General features: G+C 45.2%; 2 protein-coding genes across 3 annotated transcripts in view; one reads left to right on the forward strand and one right to left on the reverse strand.

Moving 5' to 3' along the window:
* Positions 1-21,998, reverse strand: part of LOC135388942 (unconventional myosin-Ie-like) — a 216,272-nt gene that overhangs the window by 136,890 nt on the left and 57,384 nt on the right. The gene's annotated exons all lie outside the window — the stretch shown is intronic.
* Positions 1-21,998, forward strand: part of LOC135388941 (potassium/sodium hyperpolarization-activated cyclic nucleotide-gated channel 2-like) — a 271,076-nt gene that overhangs the window by 63,093 nt on the left and 185,985 nt on the right. The window contains exons 1-2 of one of the 2 annotated variants that reach the window (XM_064618825.1): positions 5,914-6,102; positions 20,367-21,352. In XM_064618825.1, the coding sequence (XP_064474895.1) occupies positions 20,531-21,352 (822 nt within the window). In that variant the 5' untranslated portion in view covers positions 5,914-6,102; positions 20,367-20,530. Of the gene's footprint in view, positions 1-5,913; positions 6,103-20,366; positions 21,353-21,998 lie in introns of those variants that run through there. The other variant, XM_064618824.1, reaches the window with a different exon arrangement.

The following is a 21,998-nucleotide window of genomic DNA, read 5'->3' on the forward strand; positions in this document are numbered from 1 at the left end:
CTTTCCTACGCAGTGCCGACGAGAACGTCTCGCAAAAAGAAAGTTTTTTTACACGCGTGCTGGGATAGAGGGGAAATGTCGACGGATGTTCGGTGGTGGTTCGTCCTGTAAAGGTTAGTTTCCTCCTTCAAGCAGGGTGGCTTCTTTCTGGCGTGCAGTTTTGGGGCGTTTTGCAGCGTTAGCTTCCGTTGCGTGAAGGCTGCAGAATGTCGAGCGTGGCATCAAGGCGCTTTGTTTTGCTGCTCGGCGTGCTACAAGGTCAGCAGATGTGCTTCTCGCTACATTTCTCGGTTATTCATCCGTGTAATTTTCGGTGCCACGAGCAACCATGTATTTTCGGGATGTGTAACGCAAAAAATTTCAGCCTGACGCAGGCGCAAACCTACGACGTTTTTGTAAGATACGTAGCGCATGAGTATACAAAGACATCTGAAAACAGTCCAAGAGGGGGGGGGGGGGCGTGCTTATGTTATCGCGGATACTAAGGGAACCGCAACGCGTTAGAACAATAAAAAATTTGATCAAAAATGTAGCTTTGAAGGGTCTTCACTCGGCTATACCACGTGACAGCGTCACATTGTGATTGGTTCTATAAATCCACGGACGGGCCTACACGCTAAAATAAATTAAAAGCATTGACGTTTCGGAGCCCATACGGGATCTGTCATCAGAAGGTGCTTTGACATTCGCTAGTTCGCTCTTTATTGAACAGGAAGGTGTAGCGAGTTCATTCTGATGACAAAAGGCGTGTGGGTTCCGAAACGTCAAATGCTTTTAATTTGTTTTGAATTGTTGAGTAGCTTTATTTTTTTATATTTTTTAGTATCGTCATGAACACACAAAGACACCGCTGCAGTCTCACTGTTCGAGATGCCAACACCATTATCCTTTCGTCAACGCCACCAAGTTTAGAACACTCGATAAGGCTCACATTCTGCGTCCACTACAAATATTAACGCGATCCAGTACCAGAACGACAACTATCCAAAAGAAAAATGGCCGCCACTCCCTATAGAAGAAGATCCGTACGTTACCTACGACTCATCACCAGCCACAGTTCGCTTCAATCAACACCAACCAAATTACAACATCCGATACAAAAACCTGTTCGTATCCTGGTGCATGTTCCGTTAACCTAACAAACTTGGGGGTTAAACGAAGCGAGGTACAGCACGTTCCCGCGCAAGCCTGCATTCAAATACTCGTTAAGCTCGTTACCATCGATGGGAAAGCTCTTGCGCGCCGAAACCTCCCAACAGATGTCAGCATCGTTCCCCTTACGGGAAGAAAAAAAGTAGACAGGGTTTAATAATGAGAGTCGTGCTGCTGCATACGAGGAACATGTTAGTCGTACGTTTCTTCCTTCATCGGTGTTCCTTGTCTCTGCTTGCTCGAAGCCCGCTTTGTTTCTTTATTGCTACTTTTCTTTTATGGTTTCAATGTTGGAGATGTTCTTTCGTAGCAGCGCTCGTTTTCTAAGAATCTGAGGATGCATTCGAGCATACTGTTTGCTGGATCGTTGTTAATCGCGTACGTGAAGCGCAAAAAAAATAAAGAAAGAAAAACGATAATGTAATGTCGTGTATTTTTCGGGGTATAAGACGCACGCTTTTTTATTTTTGTAATAAAATCGCGTATTGCGTCCAAGCAGGTTTCAGTAACAGTTAAAAGACCCAGATTAATTACGCTGTCTGGTCACACTCTATTTTGTTGCAAGGTAAAAGGTGGCGTGGATGTTAGCCTACAGGAGGGCTAAGGCAGTGCCCACTATATTCAATTCGCCGAGCACAATGAAATACACGCAGTGAAGCTTTCAACTGTTTATTGACAGTTAATAGTCAACAAACAGTTGAAAACTTCATTGCGTGTACTTCATTGTGCTTGTGCATCTTGGACGCTGACTGCCCCTTGGATTTACCTTTGCTTACTTCGCCGAGAAGGACACGGGTGGACTGAGCGCTTCCTCGCTACCCAATACTGCCGCTGTTTCTTGACATGCTTCTGGAAAGCACCGCACCACTGCGGTGAAACACCCCATCCCATCGTCATCATTGATTGTTGTTGTTGTTGTTCCGGAAAGCATTTATTCTTGAGACTGACACCGATTCCAGAAGGCATATTTTCCTAGAAGTGTCCCAACAGAAGTGCATAGCAATTGTAAAAACGCGGCAAAGTAAAACACAGATTCTATCTGAGTATGTAGGAAGCATCTGGTTCCATTCTGAAATCGATGAAAGCCCCAAGCGCTGGGGAAACAAAGAGGACGGGTACAAGTATAGGCATTGCAACTGCTTTTAAGGCTTATATCGATTTTAGAATGAAGTATCAAACCGCCCAGTTTTTAACTTTGTTCATCCGGTTCAATTTTCACGGTTTATCCACGAAACAAACAAAAAACTAAACCAAGTGACGATTTTTACATAGAATCTTATCCCGCATAATACGTCCTCAAACACACAGTTTAGTTAGCACCCCAACCACCCTTTCTATTCAAATTATCTTGGGTAACTCGAGTCGAGGCACCATCGTGTAGCTTCCGTACGGAAACAAGCGGCTGCATCCGGCTGCCGCTAATTAAATTTCGTATTGTACCGCATATTTCGCTCGTATTCTAATGCATAGTTTATTTGCTTTTCCACTGTGTGGGCTACGCGTGTTCTGAACGTTTCAAGCTAACTCAACTCGTTTTCTCAACTAAACTCACGAAAGCTATCTTCGCATGTGTTATGTTGAGGTTCCTGGAAATGGAGAGATAACGTTTGAGCGCACAGTACTCCTGATGCGCTTATTTTATTTGCGCTTTGCCCTTGTACTCGCTATCGCAAATACATAATATGTCGAGGCAGTGGGGTAGTACGTGGAAGAATCCTATATATATAAACTTTCGTGCGTGGAATGTGAATTCAAAGGCTAGTAAACGTAACCAAGTGCGCTTGATACTGGGCTCAGAGTCAGCTGTCCCGATATTGTTTGCGAAAGACATTTGAAGCAGACGGTGAAATTGATTTCTGGGTCCGTGTTGTCCTTCAATAATGAAATTGAATTTCGAGTTCTGCGAAGAAGCTAGACAGACATATTTATCGACTTTACTCGTCCAGTCCCATCTGAGTGACTATCAAGTGTACATAGCCAAGTTTGTAGTTTCAGAGTCGTTCGCGAGCGTTCGACTGTACACTCTTAGAAATGAGGGGGGGGATGGCTGGATCGGCTCGCCGTTGTTGGCCACACAGAAGTAGACGTCGTCACGACTATAGCAAAGAAAAAAAAAAAAATGAAAGAAGGACGGACGGATGGAGCGCAGAGGATGAAGGATGAAGATGCGTAGAGGGCTCTTAGAAATGAGGGGGGGGGGGGGGTAATGGCAGGATAGGCTCGTCGTTGTTGGCCACACAGAAGTGGGCGTCGTCACGACTATAGCCAAAAAAAAGAGAGAGAAAGAAAAAGAACGCAAAGCAAAACAAAGTGAAATGAGGGGGGGGGGGGGGGTCGAGGTAGCTTGCCGTTGTTGGCCGCACTCAAGAGGGCATCGTCACGACTATAGCCAAAAAAAAAAAAAAAAAAGAAAGTGGGAGAGGAGAGTTGAGGACTTCAAACTGATTTAGAGGCAGGATGACCGAGCCTTCAGCGTGCTACGTGGTGAAGGATGAAAGATGAAAGTCACTGAAAAGGATAGCCAGCTGTAGGACTCGAACCCACATCTTCTGGATTGCCGGTCCAGGGCTCTAGCAATTGAGCTAAGCTAACACGCCTTCTCAGTGACTTCCAGGGTGCGTCATCTGAAGGGACAAACCAGCCACTCTCTCTCACTCATCCTCCTTTCACTCTTACATTTTTGCTCACTCATACACACATTCATACGACGGGATCGACGCGCTTTTGGACGGGATTTGTCCCTTCTATGTTGTTCCAGCCTCAGAACATCAGTTCTTTCACGTGGTGAAGCTTTGTTTTAAGAGTGTAGGTCGCAGCATCGTAACGCCTTCCATGATCTTGCGATCTTCAGGCGATGCCAGCAACGTGCGCACAGCACGAGTCGACTCTCTTGGCTCTCGAGCTGTTCGAGTTCAATAAACGAATACATATATAATTTGTTAAGCAATATTCCTATATAATTACTAATATAATTTGTTAATAACAGAAAACACTCATGCTCGTAAACAATCAGAAAACCAAAAGTATTTCGAGGAGCAGAGCTTAGACGAAGAACTATTTGACTGCAGTTATTATGCCCTTACCACTATCCCAATCTGTTCTTACACCCTTACGCAAGTCATTCTGCAGTTCAGTAACGTAATGCGCACAGAAACTACAAAGGAAAAAAGGTAGTTTAGCCTGAGCACGCGTCGTCTTACTTGCATGGTTGAGCGAAAGAACTGGTTCACAGTTGGCTACAAGACTTGGAGCTGGGTCGCAGTCTACCTGCGTCTGTGTGCAGAGGGAGAAAAAGGAAACGAGAGAGAGAGAGAGAGAGAAAGAAAGACTACCTTTTGTGTTCTGAACAAAAGCGGCTCGACAGCAGTACCGCTCATTAAGTCATCGAAGCTAATTTTAGCGCCCTGGGGGATCGTTAATTTTTCCGCTACCTCGAGCAGCAAAGACTGGCTGCAGAAATCGGTTGAGTGGCGGGAAGTGAAATAAATACGGGTTGCAGGAAGACGTAAAAACTGTGAGTTCGACAGACGTGCTCAGTATTAGATTGCGGACTCGAGAACACTGGATGCGAAAAATGATGAATGATGGTAATTAGGGAATCTTTTGATGAATTCGTATTTGCGTACTTCGGTGTGGACCTGTTGTTTAAGAACTTGTATGTATGGGCAACACAGTCTCGCAGGTGAAGGTCGCGTGCAGTTTCGTGGACGGTTTCATATCGGGGCCGACAAGTTAATTAATGGCTTAATTAACTAAGCTTCATTAGCGTTATTATTATTTTCGGCGTAGCTGTTACTATGATTACGCATATACTTTGTCTCAACTCGGTCTTAATACACTTTATAGTATACACCTTGTATTTGTTCACGAACTGTGAAAGGCATTATTTCGAGCGACCAATCCCTGTCGTTCTAAATTTTCATGTTCCCTGTAGACGTAACAGGTGTGTTTTACTTTTTTATCCGGCATATTCCACTTTATCACCTTCGTCTAGTTTGCAGATTGGGTACAATGCATTTCCCAGGATGTTGCCCATTTTAATACTTTCTCTTTACTTAAAAGTGCTGTTTCTACGATACTTGACACGGTGCCTTTCATAAGTTCACCATTGTTAAATGTCAGTGCAACTGGCATATGTGTTGAATGTTAGTGCATATCTGTCCCTTACGCTGTTATGTGCACTTTAAATATCTACCATCTATCTATCCATTAGTCAGACCACATTACGCTCCCATACGACAACTTAACACAAGTCTTGAGAATACCACCAATGATTCAAAGATCGATGTGTCTTATTATTGTTGGTGTTTGAGGTGGCCGATAGATCTAAGGCACCGCACTTCACGTGTACACTCCAAAGGGGCCCAGATGGTGAAGCAGCTCAGTGTGCATTCCAACAACCATTCCACTGAAGATTCGGACGCTCGGTTAACCCTTCCTACCAAACACTTCTCTCTGCTGTGCCTTGGTGTCCTCAGGCTTCCATGCTTGCAAACCTGCATGCGGTCTCGGCTGTGCAAACCCGTCGCGAACTAGAACCGAAAGTATATAGGCACTATTTCCAGCGTATGTCCACTACACGCAGATATTCATACCATCTAGACAGGTGTTCCAGGTTTTTTTTTAATTTCTTCTTCTATCACATCACACAGCTGTTCGGTACGCCTAGTTCTATATGCAGGTCTACACAGGTGTTCAGTACTGTCAGGGTCGCGTTCGTCATTCACGCTACATGCATTGCTTCCACAAGTAGTCCTTGTGCAGGGTTTCCTTTTCTGTGTTATAGTACATGGTGTTCACCCTAGCACACATACTGCGTGTATATACTGTGTATGCCGTATATATGTGTGTGCCGTACTGTATACCCGTCGTAGCATTATGAGGCACCCGCTTGTTGAAGTATAGTCACCCTCGGCAGTCGTCTACGCTTTGCAGGACGTCTTCTGAAAGGTAGTTCGTTTTATTTTCATTGCAGACTATCATTGTTCTTGTGTCTACAATACTGATGGTGGCGCCTCCGAGATAATGTACTTGCGAAATTATCTCCGATAATAATGACTGAAGCTGTGAAGTTATAGATAATATCTGAAAAAAAAAAAAAAAAGCGCACGCTGCAAGGAAGCTAAATCCAACGTGTTGAGTTAATTACGTTGGACAGTACGCAAAAACATGTGGTAGGCATCAGCGGATATGAAAAGAACGCATAACAAAGCATCCACAGTTACTCAAGATGAATATGAATCGTCCACGTGGTTAGGACATTGTACTACTGAGGTAACCCTCGCTGTGGGTCGTCAAATATGCACCTCCATAAATGTATAAAGGCCACCTCATATGTACATAGCCACAGTGACGAATATGGTCGTCATGTGTACATAGTCACAGTTGTGTAGTCATATATGTACAGTCCCATAGTCATGCAACCATATATACATTGTACCTTGTGCGTTATAACTCATTCCAACTAGTGTATTAGTGTGCATTAATATTAATAGTATTGTATTGTAGTAGTAGTGTGTAATTAATAATAATAGTATTAGTACTCATAGTGTGCTCTATAGTATGAGTCGTCTAATAAATTTTCTCAAACAACAAATATGCTTATCGAGCTGGAAAGCAAACATTGATCCAAAGCAAATTTTACCTCTCGCGCAACCATTTTTTACGTATACACTCCAAAAAACAGAAGTTCACCGCATGCTCTACGCCAACATTGCCACAAATGATAGGGCAAGCAAGGGGGTACAGTATCGTCACTCTGTTCGCGCGGTAGCTGATATTATGAACCAGTGAGTGTTTCTCTGTGCCTAACATCTCCCCCTTTCCTTTCCCTCGTTTTTCCTTTATGCTTCCTCCTTCTTGACCCACTCTACCTCTTACCTGTGTTTGTTTGTTTGTTTTCTCTCTTTTTCTGGCTCTATTTATCCACCCACAAATGCGTTTTGGAGTATCTCCCAATTTTTCTTTGATTCCCATTTCCATTTATACAGTATTGTCCCTGGCGATGAAACTCGCCAACCGTCATCACTAAAATGAAGTTCTTTTTGTTTTTGTTGAAGGAACAACACCACCTCTATACATGTGTGGAGTATACAAGCAAACATGACACATGCTCTTTGCCTTTTGCAATCGTCGTACTTTGACCTATAGGCTAAATCCTACGTTCATTCCTAGATTCTACATAGATGGCAGAGGATTCCATTTCTATGCTTATATATGCGCACACAAACGCAAACCATTCACGCAACGGACTTGAAAAAGGATAGCTTTTGCCGTTTTGCAGATGCCGTGAGAGAAGTACGTTTTAGCCTCTCATGCATACGCAGATTCCCGTCAGATTTCGTCCCCCATCCATCCTTCTCTTTCCGTATATTTTGTGCCGTGAAAGTCAAACAAAAGCAATATCATGTTTCGGCAACAAAATGCATTTCGTCGTAAACGGATTTTCAGGAATCTCAACATCATGTAATGAAAATGCACCAGAAAGTCAGACTAAGCGTATTACGTCGGAGAGAGGAATATTCGCGAGAAACGGCTCGAAAAGATGTACGCCGAAAAAGATTTACGCTGCAACAGCCATCGCTTAAAGATTAAACAAAAGCTCGCGCAAAATGCCATGTGACGTTTTCTCCCCCCCCCCCTTTTTTTTTGTTACATTTCATGCGTGTATGTATTCTTGAGTTTTCCATCTAATGAAAACAAAGCATAAGTACGGAGCATGCCAGTCGAGGTGGTCCAGTCGGCTACCGAAAAGCTTTTGCGAGTGTTCAAGGAAATAAAACGAAGATCACAGACTTAGAGATAAGAAATTTGAACTTCGCTAAGCCTAAAGCATCCCCCACTGAAGCCATTCTGATACCCTCTAGAGAGCAGTCTAATCTTGCCTTCGAAAAAAAAAAAAAAACAATTTTCCTTTATTTGGAGCCTTTCGTTTTTCTTTTTTATATTCCAAGATGAAAGCCGTCCAGTCGCCGTTGTGAGTGGAAACTCGTGTTACTCGACTATTAGGCTCTATACCCAGCTATCGTGGCAGGATACACCGGGCTGCTGCCCCCACAACAGTATATAGCAAACTAAAGAAAGAGATAAAATCGGAATAAAAACATCCTATCGCTTCCACGTAGGCCTCTCCGAGGGAGACCCAGGTATAATCCGACTTACTTTCTTTGCTTGCGGCCAGGAGTACTTTATAGAATGGACGCGCCACATAATATACTAAGTGAAAAGTTAAAAAAATAAAAAAATATATTTAAAAGGACGAACTGGAAAAGCAAAGACAATGGAAAGAAACAGACCAGACAGGCACACACACATGCCGAAGCATTTAGGAAATCTGCGTACAGGAAATATATTACGAGTGTTAATAATTTAGAATTTTTGTTGTTGCGCAGTTTATCTGCTCCTCTGCCACAAAACACACATTCACTTATTCTATTGAGGGGTCGAGGAAGATGGATAATTTGTATCTGCGGATGAATTTCTCGACAGACCAGCGTGCATGGTACCACGTGAACAGCATTTTTACCACTCGACTTCACTGTCGTGCAGTGAACCCACCTGCACAGGTATGACTGCGTGAGGAAGACATCATTCAATTCGGACGTGCCGAAATGTTTAGCTAAACTGTTCAAGGTATTTCTACGCAAGAGTCCGTTGAGCTTGGCTCACGTTTGTAACGTGGTACGAGTCGATGACGTGCTTTATATCTAAACATTATAGGGAACCGAGGCACGGAGAAGAGGACAGGCAGCAACAAATCCTTTCAGTTTGTCCGAAATGAGAGCCCAAAAAATCTTCAGTCACTGAGGATTTGTCGTGTCTGTTTTTCTTTGTACCCGTGCCTCTCGGTTTCCCATGTGTCAGTAACAGCCTGCACAATTTCTCTCCTTTCGTTTATTTCTAAAACTCGACCCGTTCGTTCCATTAGGAAACGTTTGCGACAAAAAGAGACTAACTACTTCCGGTCTTGAAGACATCGCTACAAAAGCGAAGTAGCGACATCCGGAATGAAGATAGATGAGGTAAAAAGGTTTAACGTAAAAGACACCGTCTCGTCCCCGGATGAACGCCCTAGTAAGTCGCGTCGTGTCGTGTCGATGTCGCAGTGTGTGCGTGGTGACATTGCTTTCTGATGCAAGGCGAATCAACCTGCAGAAATCTTTTCGAACGACATTTCGGCATTCGAGCGTTATTTCCTTTCGGACCTACGCATGTTGGAAGTTATCCATGTGTGTACCCTCGACAACGACGCAAGAGGCACTTGTCTGAACCAAACAGCTGTACCCAATAACAACACCTCTTGTACCTGTCTCTCTGAAAGTCACCCTGCGTGAGTAAAAGGCGACTTATGATTCACTCCGCTTTGCGACGTGTCTCCGGTATTCTAATCATTTTCGGATTATGTCCGACTGGGAGGTCTAACGCACGAATGAAAATAGATGAAACGCACGGTGTGTGCGAGGTTGCCCCTTTCCATTTGGGTATACTCGTAACCAGGGATTTCACGGACGACGATTTATCTCAAAATCGCGCAGGTTGAGAGCTTTTCTGGGAGCGCACGGAGACGAGCCTTTTCTTTATTTCTTTTTTTTTTTTTTCGATGGTAGAGGATTAAGAAATTCAGAGAGGATGGACCTATTTTCGTCGCAAAGATTAGCCGAGTGTGTTCTGCAGATTGTTAGAAAGAGGAATCTGTTTTGAAGGAACAGGTACAGGTTTGCTCTGCTTCTTACAGCGCGATTTCGTGCACGTCAAGGAGGGGCGAAAATGAACGCCAGGCTTCAAAATTAATAAGGAATACTAATACTAAGGCGGATTTTCAGGTAGCAAGAGGCGTGAACGAATGAAGAACGTTACCGTTTCCACTCCGTTTCAAAGTGTATAGATTTGTGTAGTTTCCCTTTCTTTTCTGAATAATGCATACAGGAGTAGCAGGTCCCGAGTGGCTCGATACTAACATATCCATTTTTTTTCTTTCACAAATCAATCAATCAATCGACGTTAAGAAGGTTACTTATAACACAACCTAATCTACCTTTATGCATGCACGTGGTACGTACAGGGCCTTTTGAGTACGAAATGCATTGCCACAAAATTTAGTTCATTTCGGGAGTAAATGCAGGGGACCAAATGAAAGTCAGAGAGGGGGGACTGCATTTCACGTTCTGTTCTCACCGTAACAGGTACATAATTGGTGTGAATTAATGAAAATACTTTGAATTAAACCGTCAACTGTGACATGTCGAGTGATAAAAAATATTTCGGCGTGCATAGGGCGCAATTTTGCAAGAAAGAACCGGTAACTATTTCTTCCTCTGCGTGGGTGGGAAATTGCTAAGTTAGCTAAGCTATGTACCCTTATTGCATCGAATTCACGAAGAGCACATATTTACGTAGACTGTTGCATTCAGAGAGTACCTGCGAAGTTCAGTGACTATTTGCAGTCCTGGGGAGTAAATATGGGGGTTGGAGGATTAAATTTGGGGAGCAATTGCAATCTAGGGGACTAGAAGCTGCAATTGGTCCCCATTTTACTCTTTTTTTTCTACTTAGAATGCAAATTGATTAATTAATGAAGATGCGGTGTAGAGCACAGTGACATCGGTGTTTCAGAATGAAACTTTTCTCTGTGATCAAGGGAAGCGTGTTGACAGCTATAAAACGCGATTGAGTGCATAGGTAAAACCACGTTGTTAGCAGTCGTGGAACTTTCCGAATATACTGCGCATAACTTAAAATCGAGGAGATACAAGAGGCCTAGAACTGTTTTCGCCATTTTAAGGTAGCCAAGTGTGGGGTTGTCTACTGGCCGACATACGCGTTGTGTAATACTCTTCTTTTTTCGCAGCTCATAGATTTCGCTCAATGCGATACTGATTGCACTCAAGTATGTTACCATGGTTAAGGTTACAGGAGAAATAAAGTGCAGCGGCACCAAAGATCGCGAGCTGCTCTGGAAATCTCTGCCGCTAACTGCTTCGAGAGTCCTTGAGATCGCCTTGAGTGCAGCAGCTCCTTGTACAAAACAACTATTGAACGGAGCGTTCCCAATTAAGAGAATGCGCACGGCACCTTTTTCTCTGAGAGGAAACACGCTCTGCTGTCAGATCACCGCTCCACCGTAAATCATAAAGTGAAAGATGTTCCTTCAACATTCTCCTCGTGCACTTGCGCGCACTTCGTGCTTGCCAAACGTTCGTCATCGAAGAACGCACTTAAATGCGAGAAATTAGGGCGGCGCACGAATTCCAAGACTCCGGCGACGTCTCCTGGGATCCTAACAGCTTCGGAAAGCCCTCCGTGTAGTGCCAAACAGGTTAAACTGTGACACCTTTTGTATACAACAACAACAACAACATAGATGAATGGACCTTTTGTATAGGTGAATTTGATAGGTGCGTATCTTCAGCACATAGCACGGTCTTAGCCAACCATCATCGCGAATGACAACGTTCTCGCCCATGATTTGTTGATAACGAGAGGCGGAGCCTATTATGTATCTATTATGCACGGCTACAAAATGGGCTACGCCCGCCGTTTCCGCCTGAATTGCTGTAGAAAGGGCAACACTGACATTGTCCGAGCATGGCGAAAATATAGTCGCAAATCACGACATTTTAAAGGAGATTTACAGGTAACAACAACAACAACAACAAATACATAAATGACGATGGGATGAGGTGATTCACCGCAACAATTGCGATGCCATGCCTCAGTGCATGTAGGTTAATATATGCGTGGGATGACGATGAAAAAGATGAGACATACACACTCGCGCACACATACATGACACATGCAAACGATATATCACACACGTGGGTGCGTGGTAACCGATGGGGCAAAATCAATCAAGACGTATCGTGGAATAGGAAGGCATATGGTTCACTCTAGTGTGTCACGCTCGTTGAAAATATTAGAAACCTTCTTCGTCACTGACTGTGTCACCTGTGCTGAAATCAAACCACGCATCGTGGTTTCAGTTTGTGCCACATCCCATAATACTCACGCAGTTCCATCTGAAAGTGTTACGCTATCTCTGCCACTCGTTCCTTATGAGGTGTGTTTATCAAAGTACACAACGCGTCCTTTAGTCTACCGGCACGTGAGATTTCTTTAAGGCCCGTTTCACAGTAACGCTTTTGCCGTCCGTTTGTCTCAAAAACAGAACCTGAGGTTGCAATCGAGCCCGTGGGTTCCAATGGGTCCGTTTTGACTCGGTGAAAAACTCGGATGAGAAAAACGTTAGCGTGAAAACGGCCTAAATCCTTGAAAGGTATACGTGCGTTGCGGTGTTCTCAAGAGAGTTCGAGAGAGAGAGAGAGAAGGAAGGAAGAGTAGGTAATCACAACCAATTTTTCAGTCGAATTTTGCCTGATGTGTGTTGACATACGAATGGTAGATTGTATATATTTTTAGCAGTTTGCCATTCTTGTAACGATAGCTTGCACGCAGAACATCTGCGTTGTTATTGTGTTAGTTAACAGCGAAGTGTACTCTGAGCAGTTACTTGTGTACTTAGATAATTATGTTAATAAAATATTCTGAACATCAAATTTCATCTGCAAAAATGACCAAACTTGGAAAAGTATTAGTGTTATAATTTTCGCACGACGCGCAAATACGCAACTCCCATACCGGAATACGTATTTCGTCACGTTTTCACGACACGAGAAAAACGTAAAACACTTTCCCCGCGCAAGCCAGGGTTTCCTAACGCGTAAGCTATCCGTCAAACGCATTCGGCTATGGAATTTTCTTCAAAACTGCATTGACGCCAGAAAGCAGCGATAAAACAAGGGATAGATGTCTCTCCTTTCCAGCACCCCGAAAACGTAAACCTAAACAGGTATCCTATATTTTTCCGGCTTCCAGTAACCGTCATCAAACGGGCTGTCACATAAAGCCGACGTGATCCTACAAAGAACGTTGTCTTATCTGTCCAAGGCGGGACTCCCCCCGCGGACTTGGGTCAGCGCGATTCATGGCCAGACGACAGCTTTGACAGTTCTCGCTAGCGAATCGATACGTTGCCTGCCCTGATGTTGCTTTCTCGCGCCATCGCGCGGACGGCACTGACAATGCAGGGCGGAAGTGCGTCTAGCTATGTGGGACCAGGACTTCCGGTCATATATATTCACGTCCGATGTTTTATCGCGGAAGGTGGCGATCGCTTCTTATCTACCTTTCGCTACTTTATAATCTCTTTTTTTTTTTTTCGAAAGCGGAGTGGAGAAGGAGACAAAAACAAACGGCAACGAAAACAAAAAGAAGAAGAAGAAGAAGAAGAAGAGAAGGAACGGCATGATCAAGTGTCGGGATAAAATCGAATTTTGGTAGCAGTCCGATTGGAAACTGTGAAGCAAAAAGACGGCGTGTACGAACTCGGTAGTGTCAATAACGCCGGAAGAAAAAAAGAAAATGAAGAAGAGAACTACAAAATAAAAAAGCAAAGCAGAAAAAAAAAAAACTAGGATGCGCGTAGTAGCACCAACTGATCAGAGCTGCAGAAGCGACACAAATAAAAAGAAAACCCGTATAGGGTGGATATATATATCTTTGGCCACTCGTCTCAGTGTCATTGGGACTTCTAACTGCTGCTCTCATCTCTTCTTCTTCTCGTCGATCTGTCGACGTTGGAGGACCCTATAATGTTATCGCTCTCAAATAAAAGGAAGCAATGGAAGGGGTCTTAATGCCTTGCAGAGACGCACCCACGATTTACAAGTTCCTTGCACAGCTAGGAACGAAGCACCCCGCAAAGTGCTTCCACCGAACTCCTTTCGTCGCTCAAACCAAATACCACCGCGCCATTAACATACTTAGCAGTAACTTTTCCCCTGGAACTAGTCACACTTCCCCATCCTTTACGTATACTTTGAACGTCATTAGGAAGATATATATACAGCCTAGTTAATCACAAGGCGCAGTCGATCTTTCTCGAGATTTCTACCCACAGTATCCCCACGGTGAGACGGGAAGCACTCCGTCTCCATTCCCGTTTGTTTGCAGTGCAGCAAGCCCCACCGGCGATGACTAATGCATCCGCTAAGGCGCTTCACACAGACGGCGTTAGCGAGCGGCACACGTACACGTTCGCAGAAACGCAGTTCCGTTGCTCGGAATATCATTTTACTAAAGCCTCATTTTCTCAGAAGATAATCGACGCCTGCACGCCTAATGGGATGAGATCTATGAGGTCCCATAATTGAACGTGTGTGCGCCATCCTTGGAAATAATGTAGGCAATGCTGCCAAGTCTGTTTAGTATCAACATGGGACGGAAATGATGATGAGCGCCGTGATAATTGTGATGCTGGCCGGGAATGTAGAAGGATTTCATCGAAACCAATGCCAACAGGGACTCATCCGCCTGTTTTTTTTTTTTTTTTCAGATACGTGTCGCCAACTTTCTAAGCACGGTATACGAATACATTTGAATGAGTCTACGCGCGCATCTCCTTTCTAGTTGAGTGTCAGGGGAAACATCGAAGCCAGCAGCAAAATGTGCGAACGAATAAGTCATCGAACACACACGCAAAGGCCATGGCCTTGCTAAAATTAACATAATCAAGCAGTATACAGGGTGTCCCAGAAAACGTGTCATTAAACTGTAACGAACTGCGCCACCTAGAATCACGCGGTCAACGGCATTTGTTCTTGCTAGGTTTTTGCCACCTCCCGATGTGAATGTTTCATTACGTGAGTTTTTAGTTTTACGAAATGAACTCCGAAATTTGTCAAGTAATGGTCGCTTGTTCACCCCACCAATGTGAAACACGTGCCAAGTTTACTCAAGTTCACGACAACTGACACGCATATTCAGGAGCTATCCCATCAGAGAAAAAATAGCCGAACATCATGGGTTCTCTTTCCAGGACGCAAGAGGCGACAGTGTGCTCTTTCACCCTCTCACAGTGGGGGTGAAGGAAAGACGGGTCTCCGAAAATGCGCAATAAAAAAAAAGAAAAGAAAAGAAAAGTGTTTGCGGACGATCTACCGAACGGATTTTTGTTCTGAAAACGGCTACGATATCAGGTCACCGAAAGGAACGGATATTCTCCTTGGGACAACTTCGTAGCTTTTATAATTAAAAAGTTAATTACCGAGACAATTTATGTTCTGAGGCTGGAACACACATACGTAGAAAGGACAAATACATACAAGGCCTCAAATGCCTAGATGTGGGTTCGAGTCCTACAGCTGGTTAACCTTTTCAGTGACTTCCATCTTTCATCATTAATTAACGATTTTAGATAATTAGTCATTTGACGGTTGAGCAACATATGGCCAAGAACGTCCGCCGGCCCAGAAATGATAGAAGTGAAAATAGCATGTCTATAGCCCTTATAGTTTTTTAATGAAAAATCGGTATCGAAAAGAAAAGACACTCTGTATATAGAAACTCAAAATCGGTAACAACGAGGAAGAAAAGAAAAAGTAGGGGAAGTAGGGAAAAAGTAGGGAAACAAGGGAAGAAAAAATGCTGCGTCGCACGTTTAACGAAGACATTGTTGGAGCTATAAACTGCAGGCCCTCTTACTACCGACACGACGCGCAGGTACACATTTCAACGAATGAGAAACAGAGAGAGACAAATCGCGGACCCTGAACGACGACTTCACTGCTGAAGACCTCTCACAGACATCGTTGGAGGCAAAAGGGGTTCATGAAATATGCACCGCGGCGCAGGCACTCGTATAACCAGAGGACGACGCACCTTTCGAATGCTTTGAGTAGGCGAAAGAGTGGGAGGACACGGTTCATTTCCTCCACAAGCCTATTCCATTAACCGTTTCATTGATCATTATCGTCGCGTTGCATTGGACGCTTTCATTGATTGTCGTCGCGGCGCACAAATGGAATAGGATTTTGCGTTGCAGATGGCGTAGCACGCCATGACGATTTGTTACTGACGACGCTCTTACTGCTTGACATTACTGGAGAGGTTCTCAAACGAGCGATGGCGGTGAGTGATTTACAACTGCGAGAGCTCCTGCGCCTCCTGCCGTGCTTACGTTCCTTGCGACGAACACACACGATAGTATTGTCCTCTTTTGTTATGTCATGTACATATTGTATTTCAGTCGAGAAATAGGGGTTGATTTTCTCACCAACGCGCCCTGCCGTGGATAACAGCACCAAAAAGGCGCCTACTACGACATAGTAACGATGCGTTTCTTCTAACATTTGACCCTTGCTCCGTGTGGACAGCGCTCTACTTGGGATATTTCTGATGCGGAACACAGGCGCGCATGGCTGTTTTACACACTGCAGCCTACGAGAAGTTCCTTGTTGGCATACGACTTTATCCACTAGTCCCCTGCGCGTGCGTGCTACGGTTATGTTTCCCTTAGGCTATCACTAAAGCCTTATATCCTTGCCATCCTTTCTTAATTATCCGAGGAATCGGACATCCACTTGTATCTCAAGCAATGTTGCGCTGCTTCCAGCCGCTTTCCCGATGGAGCCTATGGAGCTCGGAACACGCAATATTGTTACATGAAGACGAGTGGATGTTTTTCCTGAGCGCGTGCCACCGTCCCTTCGGCTCGCTCTCTGTTCCACTGGGCTTCTCTCTGGACATTAAAGACACAGTCTTAGCGCCAGTCAGTCTACTCGCGTCATTTTGGTGGAGATGCAGGAGTGCTGCCCTTATCAATATAACGAGGGGTTGGGGGGAGGGGGGGTGAGTTTTGAACTTCATGAGAGTTTCGTATGCGTGACAAGACCAATGAGGGTGTTCTGGGTTATTCCGACAGTCTACAGACGCATGTACCCACCAATTCCGAAACTAACCTCCAAAGCGCTATTGAAAGAGCTGTGGACAAAATTCGATGACTGGCGTTGACGTCACACGCCTGGGCGCTCCAGTTTCCCATTCACTTTTAGGTGGGCGCCCCCTTTCCTTCCCTTCCACGTGACAAAATGTAAATTACATACCACGAATACGAAAACACGGCAGCAACCTCATTCAGATAACCGGCCGCCACACAGCTTCCGTTTGTTCCAATGTTTGCGGACTAACACCCCGAGCACGGCGGAATGAATCGGATATTCAATCGGCCGGTCCCGAAACAAACTATCGTACGACGCTAAAAAACAAAAACAAAAACAAACAAAAAACAGTGAAACAAGGCAGGGAGCAGAAACAGCCCTGCTTGTACAAGAAAACAAAACAATAGAACTCTCTTTGTTACTGGGAGCATGTCACGTTTCCTTCGACTGCCAGGAACGTGCTCAGATACCTTTATTTGGAATGTGTTCCCCCGATAACGGGGAGTTTGTGTGTCTGTGAGTGTAGTAGGTGGTTACCAAATAAATAAATAGACTACTTCGTGGACGGCCATGGTTGAAGAAACGTCGTGCAGATGATGCTGTCTATTTAAGCTGTGGCAATGATGCGTTGAAGGCAACGCCTCTGTGTCACGTTATTCTTACGTCCTCAAAGTTTGGTCGGCGTGCCGTCACCGAGCCAAGGGAATGAGTAGAACCCTGTACCAAGCCATTGGGAGTAATAAAATTTCGCAACGAAGGTGTCGCAGCTACTAAACTCCTAAAATGATTGGGGAAACCGTGTTAATGAGGCTGTCGGAGCACACAACAGCTGCCAGGAACCACAGCTCCCTTCGAGAATTTGTTAGCATTTCCTGCGCTGCAAGAGCAACATGATGTTAGTGCAGCGAGTGTGATTGCCTGTCAGACTCATGCAGACACAGCATGCGCCGTGTTGTAAAAAAGAACAGAAAAAGAAATAAAATGAAGAAAAGACGCGTCACCCTATGCATGACGCAGCACACTTGACCATCGTCATTGGTTGGTGCCATAGAAGGGAACGTCCATGAATAATATAATACAAGATTTCGAAGAGAAGCTCATGTAATACCCTTTGTGCCGGCCACCTACTCGCTTACCGTGAAGTTGCACGGAAGTCAACAGATGAATGAAACCAGAAAGTGCGGCGGTGCCCGCAGCACTTTAAAGGGTCCTGCCAACTGGAGGCGATATTTAAAAGTCAATGTGTTCTTGTCCATTTAGTATTTCTTTTTTTTTCCCAATGAGAGTGATTTTGACCAGTTGTTTTGCGACGGTCCTGGGATGGTCTTCGACACTCGTGTGTATGCATTTCATCTTCTTTACTGTATCGTTTCTCGGTTCACCGCCTCAGCGGCGGGGAATCGCCCACCTCGTCATCATCCAGTCTATGTGTGTGTGTGTGTGTGCTCTCGGTTCTCGGCTCTACCAGACATTTTATTAATTCTACCATAGGTTGTTCAAGTCGGAGAAGAAAATACAGATCTAGTCCGCACTGTTTATTATAGCGGGCGGGAAGTAGACAATATAGAGTTTTAGCAGACCGTTGATAACGTGGCTTGCGTCGAACCGTATCAACCGGAACCATTCAGTGGATAAGATTCTGAGCCCCGTAGGACTGCGATTGGTTCCGATAGGCACGATAACCTTATCAACGGTATACTAAAACTCACTAATATACGCAATTACGTCGTACAGCTTTGGACAAAAGTTTACGGAACATGACACTCGTATATTCCTTTATGGGAGCGTCTCCATACAGTAGCGGACTGGAGCGAACAAAATTAAAAACCGGTGTCTCGATTTCCCTGTCTGTCACCTATATTTGTAATTCGTCCGCTCCTGTTCTCTAACAGGCGTTTCCAACCACTAGCTGAATTTAAACCAACTAGCTAAGCCAGAACTAGAGCGTAAAAACAATATGAGATCCCCACACGAACCTTCTCATGTCGGGTCCCTAGTTCGGGCTCCGACGGTGCATCACGTGTCAACGAGGCAACACGGGAATCGATGCAGTCCTTGATTAATCGCAGTGCTTAGAGAAAAATCGCGCGACGCCACTGAGCAAAAATCTATCTCCATTCCATATGTTGGACGGAAAAATGAGGGCGCCCAGGTTTGACCGTAATGCAAATGAGAGGCAGAAGCACGCAAATACCCAATCAGGGAGCCGATAATTACGTAATTGATGGCCTACCCGCGTCCCAATTTGTTAGTTGATTATGTATGCATGTTGCATCATAAAACTTTTAACTAGCATGCTCTTCATATGGGACGCCGTGGAAGGTCTGCTTCCATTTCTCTAATTGGGAAATGAAAGGGCGAAGAGGAGATGGGTTTCAGTATAGACCTCTCCCAGTTTGTAAACAAACGATGTCATAGTGTTCGACAGCGCCACCATCTTATGTAATATTATATGGGGCGAAAAAGAAAGAAAAGCAGGTAGCGTCTTTTAGGCACTGCACGGGCTCGGGCTTAGACGAAAACCCGAGCTCGGCTCGGCCCGGCCCAAGCCTTTTTCGAGGCTTTTTTGCGGGCCTGGGTTGGGCTCGGGCTTGACCATCGTGGGCCCAGTCCGGGCCCTGGCCCCTACCGGCCCTAGCCGGAATTAGGTCGGGCTCCAGCCTGCGTTACCCCTCTAGTAGATAGCCACGGTCAAATTTAACAGCCTGATACACTGTTGATGAAGGAACGAATAACCGAGAGACACGGGACACGAAGACAAGCACAAGAGTTCTCCGAGCTCTCTCGGTTATTCGTTCCTTCATAATCATGCACCAGTTAGTCTGCGCCCTATCTCTTTTACTGATACACTGTGCCGGGCCCGGCAGGCTAGCCTATAAATTTCTCGGGTTCATGCAGGGCTTGGGCCGAGAAACCTAGAATCATTCGGGCTTGGGCCGGGCCCGGGCTACGTCGGGCCGGGTCCGGGCAGGTAAATCAAAGAAAGGCCTGGCTCGGGAAGGGCATGGGCCTAAGAATGCGGCCGGTGCACTGCTGTAGCGTCTTTGCGTATATGTCTCTCACAGGTCATGCTTTTCTTTTCTTTTTTTTACCTTTTAATATTGCTCGTTATTTTCTTTTCCTTTCTGTGGGGTTCGTTCTGGGAGTAGAAGTATTTGTCGGGTAACGAATCTAATTTATCCTCCATTTTTCTTTTTTTTTACATTTAAACTCTCTCACAGCGACGCATCGAATGTCAGTTGCAACTAAGGCGTAAAATTAATCCAAACTTGTACAGAGAACAAGTTCCACGCCGCTTTGTGGATATTCTGGTAGCCGGCATCTCTGTTGATGGAGATTACATCTCCCTTATCTTTTTTTTTTTTCATTTCCTGACAACTTTTCTATGAGAGAACAGCGCGAAAGGCACTGAATCAAGTGGCTCGCTCCCTTTATTTTCAGGTCCCCGTCCTACGGAAATGAGGTAAAAACGCTCACCAAACCACACTTGCAACCAACCGCAACAACACCCAATGGACCCGGTACCCCACACCTGAGCACCATCAGCCGTACCAATCACTTCATCGGGTCACATATCATACCGAGCGTCCATTCCACCAGCCCCGATGACATCCCTCAAGCCCACCACAACGCTACCTCCTGGTCCCTCACAACCACCGCCTGCCCCGCGGCCGCCACCACTGGCCGAGGACCAATGCGAAACGCCTGGGCTTGAGAGCAGCCGGGGAAAGCCTACTTTCTCGAAGGACGGGGATCCGACGTCACACCAAGGGATCCACAGAAAGCAAGTCGCACACCAGGACCGACAAGAAGGCATCACAGCAGACAACACTACGACACATGCAGATATTTTCAAGTTTGGAGAAAGCGAATGCGTCAATAGGCTAGACGAAGAAACAAACGAAGGTTTGACGGACATTACCGGGATTGATGACGTCAGAGAAGAGGTGGACTCCGACGTGCGGACTAGTACAGGCGACAGTGATAGCGCGGGTAAACATGCGACCGTTTCGAGTCACCACTTAGCAGACGAGGTATTTAAGAGTCCGCCAAGGAGAATGCGAAGTGGAAGCAGTGCGTCAGACTATGGTAGAGTTCATGGTAAGGCAGGGATGCTACGGAGTCCACACAGGTCTTCGATGGATTGTGAGGGGATAAAGAGTCGGAGCAAGCAAGGTGCAGAGGGCGTCATATTGACTAGGAATGTGATACTGTCGGACGGCGGAACGCCAACCCCATCGGAGGACGCGACGACGTCTTCAAAGGTGATGTCAGCTCGCGGCGACCAGGCCCAGCTTATCACAGGCAAAAGCTCGTCCCTGGACAGTCCCAGCGCGACGTGCGTTAACAGCCACACCAGGATGAAGGAGGGTTCGCGGAGCCTCGAAGAGCGTGCAGGACGTCATGACATGCAGACAGCTAACGTGGTAAGTGCATTCTAACTTCTACATTACTTTCGTTTCCCTACATTCATTTGCATTAGAGAAGGGAATTCCAGAAGCGAAAGACTGCGGGCGGTAGAGGACGTTGCTTACTCTATCGCAAGTATATTAACAACCCCGTCGCTGATATACTGTACTGTCTCTATGCTGCTTCATTTCCCCATTTCATTCTTCTTCTATCACATCACATCACATCATTTCCTTTAGTGAGCGCATCAAGTGTCCTTAATGAAGTTCCTGCAAAACAAAAGTAGCTTGCTTTACAGTCGGCTACTTTTGTTGAACCCGCAACTTATGAACCCCGGATTTACGAATGCCCTCGTTTTATGAACGGCACCGCGTAGGACAAGATATATGCACTGTATTATTTCCTCGTTTGGAAAACCCTCAATTTGGGAACAGTGGACGCGTCTTGCGGATAACAAAATCGGACTATCATCGTAGGACGAGACATGTCCATTGTAGTACTTCCTCGTTTCGGAAGCCCTCGATTTCCGAACAATGAACGTGTTTTTGGGAGAGCGAATTCTGAATATCCGAGTGCGATATTAAAAACCAAAGCGTCAATAAGGCGTATAATCAAAACACGAGTTTGACAAAACGGCTGTGTTACAGTCAGTTATGCATGTCC

This window comes from Ornithodoros turicata, chromosome 3 (genome assembly GCF_037126465.1).
Source record: "Ornithodoros turicata isolate Travis chromosome 3, ASM3712646v1, whole genome shotgun sequence".
NCBI lineage: Eukaryota > Metazoa > Arthropoda > Arachnida > Ixodida > Argasidae > Ornithodoros > Ornithodoros turicata.